We start from the raw sequence: 17,186 nt of genomic DNA on the forward strand, positions 1-17,186 counted from the left end.
AAGGATGACTGTACAATAAATGATAAACTCTTCGATGTGTTTCCTTCCTCCCTAGACTGGACAAACACACCACTCCCTGCATGGGCTCTCATCGATTTAGCTTGGGATTTCAAACTGAACGCACATGATTAAAGTGCTTGATAAATTATTTTAATACATAAAAAGAATGTAAAAGTATTCTGAAAAGTTAGGGCTTCTCAAAAGTTATGGATCCTCAATTTAGAGTAGGGCAATGGCAACAAGTATAAAAAAACGGGGAAATAAGTTATTGAGCTAGGGACCATAAAACCCTGGAGACACAGATAGGCCTCTGGAAATTAAACTGGCCTTTTCACAAAGATAATTAATCTCCCTTTCAACACATTGCTATATATTGTGAACTGACACTCAAAATGTAGCCTTAATTTGGTTTCCAATGACCAATTACATGACGATAGATCAGAGTGAAAAGGCCATGTTGTGACAGCAAGGAGCCTGGGGCGTAAAAGGAGAACGTCCCAGGAAGTGTTGCTCCAATAACGTAAATGAACAGGATTGATGATGGACACCAAGAGAGCAGGGCTGCTGTTACATCTTCAGCTTTGGTTACCTGTCTCTGGTGATCATCAGTCACTGAATCAGGTCAGGTCTGACCCAAATATGGGCAGCCATCCCATCTGCCATTTTACACATCAGGGAGATATTAGGAGAGAGAATGAGACAACTAGGAGAGAGAATATCTGCACAGGCACACTGTGGGAGTAAGATGTATAGCTGACGTCTTCCTCGGTAAGAATAAAGAGTCCTTCACACACTTTGCAGCAGGAGTCCTCACATCACGTTCCAAAACCTCAAAGCACCCTCAATCAATTCCATACCGTCGCCCACTTATCCAGCTACCAGAGCTCCGTCACTTTTCCCATTCCGCCTGCAAACCGGCTAAACTGTGCGGTTAAAAAGGGCACAACAGGCCAGCATTGCCCTTGTCGTCCCCCGATGTGCCCGCAGCGGAGACGCGGGGAGGCTGCTTGTCCAGCCGACCGACGGCTCAATTTCATTCTGAATGGCACGCAGCATCCCGGCTCTATGAAATGGAGCCTCATAATCAAATTGAAAAGCCTCAGTGCAGAACAGTTTAAATGAAGGCAACTCTGTGCCTCGCTTCTCTCCCTCTCTCTGTCCCTCTCTCCAGCCAGCTCAAATCTAATTTAGTGTCATGTGGGGAATCTGTGCTGCAGTGGTTAAGGAATATATACCCTTAAAATGGCATTGTGCATTTAGAAATTGTAAAAAAATGCCTGCAATTCTGCATGTTTTTTTGGAGATGTGGGTAACAGTCTGTTTAATTATGTGTGTGTTGTACTTGGGTGGGTGGGTGTGCATGTGTGTGCTAGTTTAACAATCAGAGCCTCAGCCAGGCACCAGATTAGGTCGGATATTGACGCAGACAGTGTGCAACAATGAAAACCAGCGCAAGGGAGGAATTGTTTGAGAAGATCCAAGTGCATGCAAGTGTGTAAAATCAGCGAACAGCATATGGATCCTGACAAGGCTGACATGAAAGGAGGAACACGAAAGAGAACGAGGAAGAGAGTTGAGAGACGAATAAGGCAGAAATTAAGGAAACATGAAAGATGGCGAGGATGAGGGAGAAAGAGATAAATGAAAGAGAGAAGACAGCTCCCTGTGTGTGTCTCTGACAGCCCCCCGAGTGATTGAGAGCTGCAGGCTACATTCTCCAGTTTGTCCCTGCACACTAGACGCTGTCACATTTCTTTGACAGGCCAGCAGGAAGCAGGGCTCCTCCGTCCTTTCCTGACCAGCATGTGGATCATTACCCAGCGCAGGAAAATCCTCTATCGCAGCTCTCTGTGTGCTGCATTAATGAAACTAAACACAATATATATTTAATGTGATCTTGTGAGGGCAAACTTAGGTTCAAAAATGAAAAGCATAGGTGTACATTTCATGTCTCGGGATAACGCAATGAATTAAAACGTGTCATCTTTATCAGTGTCTAAGTAGAAATGCTATTTCCTAGCAGTAGTAGAAAGGGTGAGTCTTATCATACTACACTTCATGTTCTTATATCTCTGTAGGGATGTCTGCTGTTAAATAATGGCTGGTCCTGCTCTTCGGCAGGATAAGTCGGAGCTATTGTAAGTGTTTCAGGAAGACACGACAGTCCCAGATATTGAAGAGGGGGCCGACGTTCAAAGAGTTTTCACAGAATATTCTCGCGACTTCACGTGAACGGTACAATCGGCAAGCGTGTGGACAACGGCTTGATATACACCGAGACACTGCAACGTGTGTTGAAGCATAATGAAAAGCACGCTGCCAAGTGTGTTTTTCACTCATACATTTATTCAAACACTTCAAGTCCCACATCTACTCATGTATGATCATGCATATTGTTCATGTTCAGTGTGTAACATCAGAACGACAGACCAACGCGATCACTTGACAATTAAGTTTGGCTTATCACATCAACCAAAGGTCACATCCACAGGTACTCTCGGTGTATTTAAAAATGTTGTAGATCTAAATCAGCCGCAAACACCCATACTACAACTTTAGGTTAATTTAATACTGATAGCATGACATGAGGTTTGTTCTTGTCTATAATTCGGGATTAATGTTACAGTAGGGCTGTCACGCTCTATATGACATTCAAATACAGCTCATAATGAAATATTGGACTTGTAAGAAAGTCTTTGAACTCAAGATTTCCAATATACAAGACCAACGAGCTAAGTCTTGGACTCCAGCAGGAATTTCACCGAGTTTAATGTCCCTCAGACACTTTGTACGGCTGGTTTCTATCAGTATGCGAGGCTAGTATACCTAAACTCATGACAACAAACTATAGGAGAAGGAATAGAAGACATTCTAGATCCAATACAAATTGTGCAAGGCAAGGCTGTTTATTTAAGTCTGTAATATGTCTGTATTCTTAAATGAAGACTCAAGCTTATCACTGAAGTTAAGGTTACAGAGGCCAAGTAAAAGAACGTGAAAACATAACAGTATAGTTAAGATTCAGGCTGCATGTGTTGTGTTTAATCAATTTAAAAACAGTTAGTTTTTTTCGGAACAACCGACAATCCTATAATAAATAAAATCATTTTCTGGATTGATGCCACAACTGAACTTTGGTTAAAGGAACAGTAATCGAATACATCATTTTGTATCTGGCCTGAACCTGTTTCTATATGTTTTTTGTAATACTAACTTGATGCCGAATAATGATGTCTATCTTTGGTAGGATAAACCTGAAAACACATGTAACAAAGGACACAAACCCCAGTGTGATGTGTCAAAGTCTTGTGCATTCAACCTATGATTCTTTGTATTAGGATGGTCAAGAAAGAATTTGAACTGAAGTGTGAGGAGGATTTGTTGCAGGTGGAAGGGTCTTTTTTTTAAAGTTATTTTTTGGGGGCTTTTTGCATTTATTCGGATAGGACAGTGGAGAGTGACAGGAAAGTGGGAAAGAGAGTCGGGGTGGGATCTGGGTCGAACCTGGGTCGCCGGCGTACGGTGCAGGTTACTATCACTGGCTATATTGGTATCCCATGAGGCAAGACCCAACGCAACTATAGGTAAAAGGCAACAATAAAAATCCATACCCAATAGATTATGGCGATACAATAAACATTTAAGTAGAAAAATCAAGCTCAGAACTGCAATAACCTTTACTGAGGCAAATAACTAGACTTGAAAATATAAGACAATAGCACTAAGTCTCAACAGAAACAAGATGAGATTATTTTACTGTTAGTTCAGTGATGGCATCCTTTGCAACTGTGAGTCATCGGAAACATGATGTGGCCATAATTAGCTTGTTTTTTGTGTAATTTGAAATGATAAAAATATACAAGCATGAGAGATAGTGAGAACAATATTACTCACATTAGATTCTGAAAGAACAAAATAATGCATGCAGGGTGGCTTCTTTAGGCTTATTGGATATCAAAGGAAATGTTTAATTTATTTGTAACAATCACCGTCTGCTGAATTCACTGCACACACAACATGAAGCGCACAATGATGGTAGCTTGATAACAGATTTATTTATTAGCCTCTAGCAGAGCTTTGCCTCCCTCACTCTCTCCCTTTTTTTTGCCCTCATCTAGGAGATTAACAACAAAAAAATGTGGCAAAAACAAGTAAAAACCCCCATGGAGAAAAGGGACATAGGTACATGCCTGTGGGAATTTGTTATTGTTAGGACTAATAAGGCGCTGTGTTCAACAGAGACACAAAGCTTTTATAATTAGGACCCGACAAGGTTACTCCATCTGAACCTGTGTGAGTGTGCGTCTCATAAACTAGGTCCTGGGTAGATTGGGGTTAGAACTGATGGGGGGGTTACTTTCCCTGTGGGACACCCACTGCCTCATTAGCAATGATTTTAATTTCCAGCAAATTAAAAGGAGGAGGGTTGTTGGAAACTTGATTTGTAGATCGGGGCCACAATCGTTGAACTGATCGTGGTAACCAACCATCTTAAATACACGACAGGAAATCATCACGTACAAATATAACTGAACCATTTGACAAATACTAAATTAAATGGTTAAGGATGTCCTGTTTAAGGGGAGGCAGCTCTGAGAGCTCCTCTTAATCGAGGTCATACTTCAGCCGCATTTGAACACACTCAAATATTATAGATAGATTTTAAGATTTATCCTGAATAACACTCAGAGTATCTGACTTTGAAATTACTTATAATAATCATAAAGAAAGACAAAAACTACTCATTACATCCAATAAATTCCTCCGCAAAAGGCAAACTACACAAAGATGGACTTGCATTAATGTCTTACCATCCTTGTTGGACTGTTCTTGTGCTTTTTTTAAGCTGCAACCATATTATTAAAATGTGGTCATAAAATGAGCAAAGATACAGCTCTCACTAATGCAGAATATCTTGGAAACTAGTAAATGTCACTTAGCCAATGATAGTTTCCCACAGAAATACGTTTGACTTGGAAAATGGCCAGCTGGGCCACTAAAAGCCCAGGATGTTTGTTTGCACTCATAAGTGTTAAAAACCACTCATAAATGACCCAACAGCCGAAGAGACAGCAGCCTGTTTGCATGAGAGAGTAAACCAGATATAACTCAGGTGTGTGAACATGATCAGTGTCTAGATGTTAAGCTAAAATAAAGTAGCAAGAAAACAACTCTTGTTTAATTTATCTAAATGTATTATTATTGGTTTTGTCAAAAACTCTTTGCAGTCTGTTTATTGGATTCCTACAATTACGAGAAGTTACCTTTGGATTACTGAAATCTTTGCTTTACTACGCTGATTTTATATTTTGTTTAATGCCTGATTTATAGCTCTTTTGTTCATTTTAATGTGATGAAAATATGAGAAAAAATGGCAACTCTTAAATCTAAAGAACAAAAGGCTGGTGAGAATCTTTGGTACAAAGGAAGAAGAACACAGAATTCAATATAAAAAAACATTTTCAACTGTCCCTTACTTTTATTTCAGGATAGATGGGTGACAGCACAATACAAAGTCTCACATGTTCTCAGTGTTTATGTTGATGTGTAAATGCGTCCATAAAACCCAATCCTTGAGGTTTGACATTGTACATGGAAATGGAAAGTATCAGCTCTCTAAAGTGTCCTCTTTATTTTAGCTAATCAACAGTATTGCCCTATATTGCTCCCATTACGACTGACTGCTTGATTGATGCCGAGTTTGTGCAGATAACCCCCTTATAAAGACACAGAGCCATTCCTTGAAATATTCCCGCATTCCTTTCAACCACTGAATCTTTTTTAAACATTCAAATTTCTGTGTAAAATTCATCTTTCTCTCTCACATATGTAATTTCCTCATTTCATTACAATAGCATACGACAATTATTTAGTGAATCCATTTTGGTGGAAATTAAATGGGTTCATTTCAATCAGAAGTTGCAGAAACAAGGAATAACCAAGCTTGCTTTTTTAAATGTTTAAATAAATATAATTAATAAATTCTATTTTATTATTTTATTCATAGATTTGTACACGTTTCATAATAAGAAGTGACTGACAACCTGCAGTCAAAAGAGGAGGTAGGTCATTCTTATTTTAAGGGCATTGGGGAAAAATCTTATGAAATTTGTTTTGGTTTTGCATGCATTAAAAATTAAGAAATTAGAAGCACTTTTATTCCAAAGACCTAAAGAAATATTCAAATGCACACAGAACCCCCTGAAGGTATATTCAACATATTTGAGCTTCCACCATTTCAAAAAGGTAAAGTAAAAATGACGAGAGCTAATACTTGTGACATTTAAGTGACAAGAAATGGCAGTTTAGTGTCATTTTAAAAAGGTAAAAAATGGGTGAATTCAGAACGGTTGAAGTATCGCACTTAATTTAGTTGTGTTTTTATGATGCTGCCTTACATTCAAAGCTTTTCAATAAACGGTGTCAAATTAAAAATGTATGTATCTCCTTGTGCGGTTTGTACATTTGACAAATTTCAACAAAGGTAAAAACAGTTTTTTGAGATGGACAGATGGATGGATGCTTGGACATTAATGTCACTGAAGCCCTCCATTGTAATTCACATTATGCAGTTACCGTCTCACCATTATGGTAGAGTCTATAACATGACTGTGTTTCAGAACATAGTGTTTGTAGTTAGTGATTGCATGTGGAAAAGGGCAGATTGGTGTTAAGGAAAATCAAGCATTGTGTTACATTATGATTTTGTGTGAGAAGAACTATGATTTACGCCCTAAATGGCCTCTCACACCAATACCCTCACCACTTATCAGAACGACCAACAATGCAGGCGGTAAGGAAGAGGACACACATACACACACGCACAAACCAAACCAAACCACAAAAGCTTGAAATATAGCTCAGTTTATGTGGACACAGAGGACTAAACCATCTTCATTAGGTGACTGGTCCCTTGGTGGCCATTTGACATCCCAACAGGACCACAGGGCCATATATTCCTCACAGGGATTATCACCTTTAAGTGCCCCATAACCAACTCCACTATCCCATGATTTTAACCTCTCATCAAACGGCATTCACTATTGTGGGCTCCAACAACAGTATCAATGTATAAATGCCACAGCCTGACAAGTTGTGTTTCCATTGCGGGGTGATTGTAAGTCATTTGAAAACGAGCCCTCAGTAAATTCAGGCCGAGGCACTTTGGAGAGAGAAGCCAGGCCAACCTATAGCACAGGACAGATCGATAGCGCAACAAACTCGGTAAAGATTGACTGGAGAGTTGCCTGGAAACGTCCTGTTTGAGATTTATGACGCGAGGAGGACACGAGCCAATAGGAGAAGCGAGAGGAAGTGAGAGCGAGAGGAAGTGAGAGTGATGGGGAATTCTCTTACTCTTTTTTTTGCCTTTCAGGGTCAAATTGAATCCTCAGAGAGAATATATAAATGTTAAATATCATTCAATAACATAAATAGGTTTTTCCTTGCAACTCCGTGCAGCTTTCAGTGACAAACGCCAATGAAGAAAAGTAAAATCTCAAACCGGGTTAATCTGAAAAAACATTCTGTTCATTCCCCGTATTCTAGTTATCTCCCATTTTAATTTCAAAGATGAGACTTTCCCGTTGAGAAAACAGGAAGAAAGTGATATCTCACGAAGCAGACAGTATATGTTTGACATTCCAATGGGAAAATTACTGAAACAGTGACGAGATGAAATTAGAAGATATCAGGTTTCACTGCTTCCCCACACTAACAGAGAACCCTTACCATATGTCACCCGGCTGCAGCATGCTCTGACTGGTGCAGCCATCTCCCATAGAAGAGAGCTAATTGAATATCCTTATCTGGCTCTGAACCCCCATTTTCTCTGCTGAACCGAGACACAGGCCAGTTGGAAAAGCAGCACATTTGTATTCACCCTCAGACACAAGTGTAGACCACATACACACATATTGATTCATTGTATTATGCTGCAGCACAGATAATTGTGTTTTTAATAAAGAGGAACATCATTACTAGACCCCCACAAGGTACTGTACTACAGACAAAACTGGCTTTCTTACATGCTACTCTCTACTCTCACATGATAAAAGTTCCCCGGAATGTGCTAACAGCCTCCAGCTGTGATTTTTTTTTTGGTTATGAAATTAAGTGAAGCAGTTTTATAATGCCCCCTGGGCCCTTTAGTGTAAATTGATTCTATTTTAAAAAGCCTTTTTTTTCATGCAGTCTGACAGAAGGAGAAGAAGAAGAGGTGGCTGGGGAACGAGAATGGACTCACAGAAAGAGAAGGGAATAGATGGAAGCCGGCTTTGTTGGTGAAAGGGTTAAAGAGAAAATGGCAAAAAGGGAAAAGTGTGCAGACCCATGGCCCATTAAAAGGGTTAACAGTCGGAGGGAGGCCGATAATGGAGGCTCGAGCAGCTGTATAAAGCGCACAGGGAGGCGAACACCATAGAAACGGCTAGCATAAACTGGATGAAAACAGAGGGAGCGTGAGGGAGGGAGGTGAAACATTTCTCAGCATCTGACCAACCAGCAATACACTAAGCATTCAGATATTGTTGCAAAAATCAATGTTTTTCTAATGCACTGCAAACACATGTTCACACCTTTTACTGCATACAGTATGGTGCGTTCACCCGCTTTGTCAACACGACTACAGATGCATAATTAAGCATGGAGCTCCGACGGTGTGACTCTAACAGTGCAGCAGCGATACAGCAGAGGATTCATGAAGGAGAAGCTCTTCCACATGACTAGAAGCTGCAATAGAGTTAATGTGACCTTTACCATCTGAAGACTGAGGAATCCACATATATACTAAAAGCTATCCTTTAACTTATTTGCTCCTTTACACACAACCACAGGTACAAAACATACCTCCATGGAACAGCCCACATCTAGTAGTCAACCTCAGAAAACCCTCAACAGATCACAATGTTGCCGTACATCCATAATGAGGGTTTTATATTCACAAGCTAGGTGATTTGAGGTAACGATGATGGAGGAGGGGAGGGGGAAAGCTGCGGGAAAGCAGCTCCATTCAACTTGTCTTGTGTTTCTATTTGTGAAGCTTGTGTGCTGGAGAAGAGCCACTATGCTGCTGACAGCAAAGCACACACATATGCACACAGTATTTGTTTAAATCACACTTGTAGTACACATACATACATACACAGAGGTGCCCCTGATTAGAGGTTGAATTCCCTAAGCAGTGTGTTTTGTTTGTATAAAGGTAACAAATTGTGCACACATTTTCTATAAACAGCTAAAGGCAGAGTAAGTCTGAGTAGATGCGGATCAGCTGAGGCTTTTTGTTCCTCAATGAATATTTATCAGTGGCCAGAGGAGGCTGTGATTGAGTTTTACAGGGGAATGGTTGTGTATCATGTGCTGTAAATTAAGTAGTACTGCAGCTCAGGGGATCAGCAGTCAAAATCTGACCTGAGGGCATAAAGACCTGATGAGAAGGAGGAGGGGAGTAAAAACTGAGAGCGCACAGGCACAGCAGGGAACTCATCACAAACACACACACACACATATTCGTAGGCCAGCCTGCTGCAAAAAGGAAACCATACACTATGTATACATGGTGCTTTCAATGGCAGGAGCCGCTTTCTGAACATGCATTGTTAAAGGGGAGGCTGCAAACGGAGCGTTAGTGGATTGTGTGAGCAAAGTATGATGAAATCACACATCTCTCACATCTCGTTTCTGCACTCTGCACTCCCACCAAACAGTGTTTAACAAACATTTGAAAACAGCCAGCAGGCAATATTGAAATGACTCAATGAGCTCGCACGTCGGCAATATCATAAGATATGTACAGGAATGTGTGTGCACATACACATCTGCACCTTCACAACCACGCATGAAGCCATTGTTGTACCAGTCTGTCCAGCATTGTAATGAATGACAAATATCTGCTTACAGCTGCATTAATCACACTCACATAGTCTTTTGTGTTGTGATCATGCCCCTAACTGCAGGAACAGCCTCAGATCAATAACCTAATTAGCCATAAAGCATATGCATTGGAGGTGATACATTATATGCCTGGCATCCCTTGGCTGACGTCTCACAGGAATTACCATATAAATGAACTGCGGTCATTTATTAAGCAAAGAGTCATGTTGGAGACTTGGCTTGCTATGGAGTAGCAAAAAAAAAAAAAAAGAAATTGTGAGTTACAACACACATTAGAAAAAGGAAACATCATGAGGGGTTGAACAGTCAGGTTACAAATTGCATTGACTGCTGGCAGAGCGAAAACATCTGCCATGCTGCGACTCTACCCGCGGAGTAAGTAAGCAACGAGGTTCAGGGCGACTGAGGAAACCCCCAACATGCTTTCTTTCCACTCTTTGTATTCAACTGGACTGCAAGTAATTCAATACACCTCTTGTGCAAGCTCACTCACATGAAACACAAAGCGAATGAACTAGAGCAAGTGGAGCCCTTTTTGAACACCACTTACAGTAATATCTGTGTGTGTGGGTCCTGTGTGTTTGTGTGTGTGTGACATCGACATATGTGTCTATTTGCGTACTGCGCGTGCTGAAAAGCAGGTGTGTAATGAAACGTGAATCCAAAAAGATGAATCTTGCTCTGCAAATGATTCCTTGACCAAACTCAATAACCCCCACTACAGACGGTTACAACAATACCAGGCTGATCTCTCCATAGCAACACACATGGTAACACAAATCTATTTCAGAGCAGGAGCGCAGCGTAGCACTTAAACGCAGTGGACAAAAAAAATAGGGAAAACAGCGATCAATTATTAAAAGAGCTTCATGTTCATACTTACAGCCTGTGTGTTGCCAGCTGCAGCCGAAACTAAGAGGCTCCTACGGCTCACACCTACCTCTCCTTGCACAATGGTGAGCGTTATCAGCGATCTACAGCAGTGCCGCTCCTTCGTCATATACAGAGGATGTGATCTAGGATCTGCCCCTTGTTTGACATTTAATTGTTCAGTGAGTTGTGTTTACATTCAAGGTGTTGGCTGCACTCTCAGACTCGAGCACAGACAAGCAGTGGAAACATGGACGACTAATGAGAGAAAAACAAACGCGGGGCCCTGTAACAACAGCGGAGAGATGACCGATAGAAAGTTTAAATCAACATAATGTTTCCCCTGGCATAAGCTCGCTGGTAAATCACAAGGCTGAAAGCAGATCTGTCGACATCAATTGTTCCGAGGCCCGAGCCTTCAGCTTTACATCAGTGTTACTGCGAAGCCAACATAAACACACAGCTGATAAGATTACTGTTTAAAAGAGGGCCGGCAGCACAATTACCTCAGCATTTTCCTTAATTTAGACAAGAGGGGAAAACACATAAGTGTTCTGGTATTTACTTGAAATAAATTGCCTTAGTTATTGGAAAATCTGAACAGTGAGAAGCAAAAACTGGAAATACTGACACTTCAATGGAGAAAAAACAGAACATAGTCAAAAAAGAATTGCCAAACAACCAAACCATTCCCTTTCCACAGCTCTACACACATACACACACACAACCACCAGTAAACATGACCCCAGTAAATCCTCCAGACAGCGTCAAAGAGACACTAAGTTGGTTGCAAGTGCCACTTTGATACACCCTCTGTTGACCTTTCCCAGATCATATAGGGTGATTATACACGTGTTGCACTGACGTTTGGCAGGATCTGCACAAAAAGCTTTACAGTAAAAGCTTTCCTCCTCTTTTGAGCTGCTGTTCTGCAGTGACACATACAACCTTATGTTCTCCTGAAAGGTGGGCTGGCACTCGCCACACACACACACACACACACACACACACACACACACACACACACACACACACACACACACACACACACACACACACACACACACACACACACACACACACACACACACACACACACACACACACACACACACACACACACACACACACACACACACACACACACACACACACACACACACACACACACACACACACACACACACACACACACACACACACACACACACACACACACACACACACACACAATCTGATTTCCTCATTTCACATGTAACCATAGATAAGGCTTGCATGATAATTAGTAAATGGTGAACATGCAGCACAGATACACAGTTTGTGAGGATTTGTTGTTTTTGCCTTGTCGTATGGGAAACTAAGTCCATTATTTTTGGCTCTTGGATCAAATTATAAAAACTATTCAAAGAAATTCTAATTTGGCTTGGAAAAATGTACAGATTTTATTTACAATTAAAAAACCAAAACTATTAATCCATCAGTACAGAAATTAACTGGCATATATTGAAGGTGGATTTTTAGATGCAATTAGACAATTAGTAGCAACAGTAGTTACAAATAATCAACAGAAAAAACGATAATGACAAATGTCCCCCTGAAACCCCTTACCCCCCTACGACCTAGTACTTCCCCTGCATTTTTTTTATGTCCTCTCGATGTGTTTATTGATTAAAACAAATGCTACTGCAGAATTATTAAGTAAAATCCCATTTGGTAAATTATCCTTATTCTGATTGTCGAATAAGCTACATAAATATATATACACATGATACAAAATACAAGCAAGCAACAAAAGGACGTGCAATTCCATTCTAGTAGTATATTTTCTGGTCTTGTTGTTTCAATACTTGCAGGCATTTGAATTATTTTAGGAAAACCGCTTTATTTTGGGCCCCAAAACGCACTAAATCTGACCACCTGTTAAGTGGTTAACCACAAGCTCCCGCTTAAGGAGACATCGTCTATCCTCTAAATTCTGCCTTGTTAAACGAAAGCAAATCCACATCCTGTGTTTATGTACAACACTGTCACTGCAGGAGATATCACCATAGCAGTAAGTGGAAGGCATTAGAGTACTTACACAGCCTATCACAAAAGAAGCAGCAATGCACCTTTCAAAGCACAATGTTATTGAGGCAGGACACAATATCGTACTACCTGCCGTCGGTTCAGTGGGCTGGGTATCCAGTTTCAGGGTGTGCTGCGGGATACTGTAATCGAATACACTTTATCGGGCTTGTTCTGTCACAAGTGTTTTGTTCAAGGGATTTCAAATGGGGGCGGGGGCACGGGCTGTCTCATTGAGGGCGAGTCAATAAGATGTAACCACGATCTCACGAATATCCGTGAATAGATAAGCGTGTCTGGCCGTATCAAAATACTTGGCATGGTCAGATCTGAGCAAGCTAAAAAGGTTTGATACTTAAGAGTCTGTCCTGGGAGTACTTATAAGATTTGTTTTTTCTGATTTGCAGTTGAAATTGGATTATGTAATAGTTGTGTAATAAATAACCGTCTTGTTTACAGTGGGAATTACGTGCTTGAAAGCTGCAAAGCAGATGAGATAATTGAAACACTTTTGCTATAACAGCATTTTGATTTTTTGCATCTATTAGCTATAACTTCTTCATAATGTTGTCATGATTGGTATCCTGCTGCATACTGACAATTCTTTGATTTATTTGTGACCAAGGCTATCAGACACAGACAGAATCAGTTTAGAAAACACAAAAGAAATCTCCCAGTATCATAATCAGAATGGATTTAAGAGACATAACGGCCCTGTAGCTTGTTAAAATCCCAGCTGTTTTAAACAGTAATGAGTTTTCACTGGGTCTATTATACCACTTACCAAAGACTTTTACTGACGTTTTACTCTATAATTAGTACAATATGGGATTTATTCTCCAGCATTTGGTATAATGAAGTTACAACATCCTTAAATTCGTAACAGATAACATTTTACTGGGGAAAATGAATGGATATCAGGCTTTTTTTTGTTTATTTGTGATTAAAATTATGGCATTCGTGATACAGTGCACACAGCAGATTATTAAAATGAAGCTTTAGCATGTTTAGTTCTATGACATTAAAACAAGAAGTGGTTCCTGTTTTCTCAAGGAGAACAAATATTCATAACTCACCAATTCATTTCTAGGGTTTAGCTTTCCGATGCGCAAAAACCCTGTGATTTTAACTTGGAAAAAGGATGGTTGCAACTTCAAGAAAAAAGTTGACTTTCCCTTCAGTCATTTCAGCATTCTGCTGATGCTCCAAAATTGAGTCAAGTTCAGAAAAGTCATGTCAAGGTGGTTCGATGTACCACCTTTTGCTACTGGAGCCAGCTAAGCCCCTGAAAACAACAGCAGCATTTTAAGAAGTAATATGGTGTTGTTATTTAGATTTTGCACCCTCATCAGTGCCACCCGTTGTTTTCCCTTTCCTATCCTGCAATATAACAACTCCACATCAAGTGCAACTTGAGGAAATGCTGGGGGAGGACCAACAAAAACAATGGTGGGGACTAATCTGGTAAAATGTTTATATTTCTGTTGGTCAATCAAGATCAATTATTAGCCATGTTGGAGTAACCACATTCTTCAGGGAAGATTACTTGGTGGCATGTAGAAAAAAAAGGTAGCTAAGTTTTTAGCAGCTAGAATCAACAACAATTTACTTCAACATCTTCCAGTTAGACTTTTTTTTATATTGCTCTCTGGAAGGGCCGAAACACTTTGTTCTTCAGCTCTGAGCAGCCAGAGAGGACATTGAACGCTTGTATTTATCGACAACATATTGAAAAAATGTAGATGAAAATGGTTTTTCCATTTTGAGTTTTCTTATGTCACAGTGAGAATTGATGGATAGCAACCTTCGAACTGCCAGATAATCCACATGATAACTAGAAATAGATTTTTCTCCATTTTAATTATAATACTTTAAACTTTTAGTAGTATTATTAATCATACATACTGACACCCAATTACCCACTTGTGACTGCACTTTTATAAAACCTATAATTTGAATTACTGCAGGAACATTTTGTCTTCCAATTATCATCTGTTTTGTTATTATTATTTCACATTCTTGTACTCCATTATTTTCTTGCTATCATTTTTTTAGCCTGATGCCTTAACTTGAATTATTTATTTTACTGCATATATTGCAGTGTTGAACTGTTACATAGCTCATACTCCTTTATTTAAAGTGAGTTTTAAAGTGTGTTAAACACTGCCTTGCTAGGAGCTGCTGACACTGGCAGATACAGGCCTACATGATAAAGCTAACGCTGTGTGTGGAAGTCAGAATACTGAAATTCCCCTGCTCAGAACCCCCTCGGTTCTGTGGAAACAACACACGCTTTGTTTCTAATTCAGCTGCTTGGGAGCATCATTATTTTTCAGTGGGTTACCCAAAACAACACTGCAACATGGAACAGGTGTGTGTGCGCGTGTGTGTGCCTTCGCGATGCCGTTTGCATGCGCGTGCTTGTGTGACCAAATGAAACAAATACCAGGTTAGATAAGATGTGCATCACGTATAAGGTTACATGAGCGGTAGTTAACATCGGTGGTTTTTGGAAAAGCTACCTAACACTGAATGACGATTCAAATACCTCCCCCCCTTACATACATACACATAACACGCGCGTGCACACCGTACACATTGGCGAATGTTCTGTATCAAAATCATATGACAGGCGTGGTCATTGAATAAACACGTTGAGGCCAGTTTGTTTTTGTCATAAGAGGCTAAAAAGCTCCGATATGAATGGAGATGAATGTGAAAAAAAATCTACCTTATGGAGGTCGATGCGGATCCGCTCCTCTCCTTTATGCGGGCTCTCTGGCCACAGGTGATAGCTGGAGCCGTAGTTGGGGCTGTCTTTGCTGCTGTTGCTGCCAGTCGCAGACGAGTTCCCCGCGTACGCCTGTTGTGTTACCGGGGGGGTGACGCGGGAGTCGTGGCTGTGAGGCTGCGCCTGGTCGCCTGGCGCGGTGATCCTCCCAGACTTATTGCGGTCTTGTTCACAGTGCTGCGGACGCTGGGGACAGAGCCCCAGTGCGCCTTGCTGCTGCTGCCGCTGCCGTTGCTGCTGCTGCTGCTGCTGCTGCTGCTGCTGCTGCTCTTGCTGTTGCAGCAGTGGAGCCTGGTGAGTCCTACATAGCTCTCCTGAGCCGCTGGCGCAGTAGTTGATAGGCAAGCTGCTCCCCACCAGTAGCTGTTGCTGCGCTCGTAATTGGGGGATCTGTTGCTGCTGCAGGTCCGGAGTCTGAGACTCGAATGCTCTCCTGTTAGCCTCGGTTGACTCACATACATTTAAAGAGCGCCCTTTCTGCGAGTTTGCACGGCTTCCTTCAGGGGAGGGGTCCCTCTGTTGGAGTCTTAAATGACTGTGCTGTTGATACTGTTGCTGTTGCTGCTGCTGCTGTTGCTGCAACAACTGCCTGTGGTCTCGGTGCCCTCCTGCTCCTCCTCCTCCCCTGCAGCGGTCCACGATGCTTGCCTGTTGGTAATTATTGGCACTCCTTTGGATACGATCCCCCCTTTTAGATTCCCGGGAAAAGGAGGAGGACGACGACGTTGGTGGCGGTGGTAGTTTAGGCGGCGGAAAAGGTGGGGAGGGCTGCGGTGGGAGAGGATCGGCAGGATGGTGATGATTTTGAGAAAGGCTCGCCTCCTGCTCGGAAAAACTGCAGTGGCAGCTGGGAAAAACAGGCTGCTTCTCCGAATGCGACGGCGGCTGCTGCTGCTGCTGCTGAGAGCCGGCCGGGGCCCAGGGATCCTGCTGCAGGTGCGCTGGCTGCCCGGTGCTGGGTTCACTGGTTCGGTGTGAAGGTCGCTGGGCGGTGTCGTAGCTCGTCAGAGGTAGAGGGTCGCCACTGTGCACAGGTCTCCGGGAGGGCTGGCTCAGACAGGGGAGCTCCTGGAGGCTCTGGCGATGAGCGGCGGTGGTCGAAGTGCGATCTCGGTGGTGAGAAGAGGGCGGGGGCGGCAGGCTGAAAACAGGAGCGAGTGGGTCTGGGCTCGGTTTGCTGCTTGCTTGCTTTTCGTCGGGGATTTGGTGCTGATGGACAGCTCCCGCGTAACGATGCCGCATCCCCTTGATCGCCGCGTCTCGCTGTGGTTGCTCCTTTGCCGTGCAGCGCTCCGACACCCGTTCATTGCGATCAGTCCCAGCAGAATAGAACAGACTTGTATCATTGGTAGGTTTGACCAAGACCTGCCTTAAAACGTCACCGTACAGCCAAAACACCGCCTTCGCCTGAATATCGGTCCATTGCTTGCTATGCGCACAGGTTTCAGAGGATCGATCACTCCTTAAGGCTGTAAGGATATTACAAGAATGGGATTATTGAGATGTAGAAAGGTGTTTAAATTTCGCTCACATGGTCGATCATTGTAATCCACTGTGGAACCAA

General features: G+C 41.9%; 1 protein-coding gene across 1 annotated transcript in view; it reads right to left on the bottom strand.

Moving 5' to 3' along the window:
• Positions 1-16,864, bottom strand: part of kcnn1a (potassium intermediate/small conductance calcium-activated channel, subfamily N, member 1a) — a 48,938-nt gene extending 32,074 nt beyond the window's left edge. The window contains exon 1 of the mRNA XM_063886647.1: positions 15,563-16,864. Within this exon, the coding sequence (XP_063742717.1) occupies positions 15,563-16,864 (1,302 nt within the window). The remainder of the gene's footprint in view (positions 1-15,562) is intronic.
• Positions 16,865-17,186: the final 322 nt, after the last annotated feature.

This window comes from Eleginops maclovinus, chromosome 6 (genome assembly GCF_036324505.1).
Source record: "Eleginops maclovinus isolate JMC-PN-2008 ecotype Puerto Natales chromosome 6, JC_Emac_rtc_rv5, whole genome shotgun sequence".
In the NCBI taxonomy this organism is placed as follows: domain Eukaryota; kingdom Metazoa; phylum Chordata; class Actinopteri; order Perciformes; family Eleginopidae; genus Eleginops; species Eleginops maclovinus.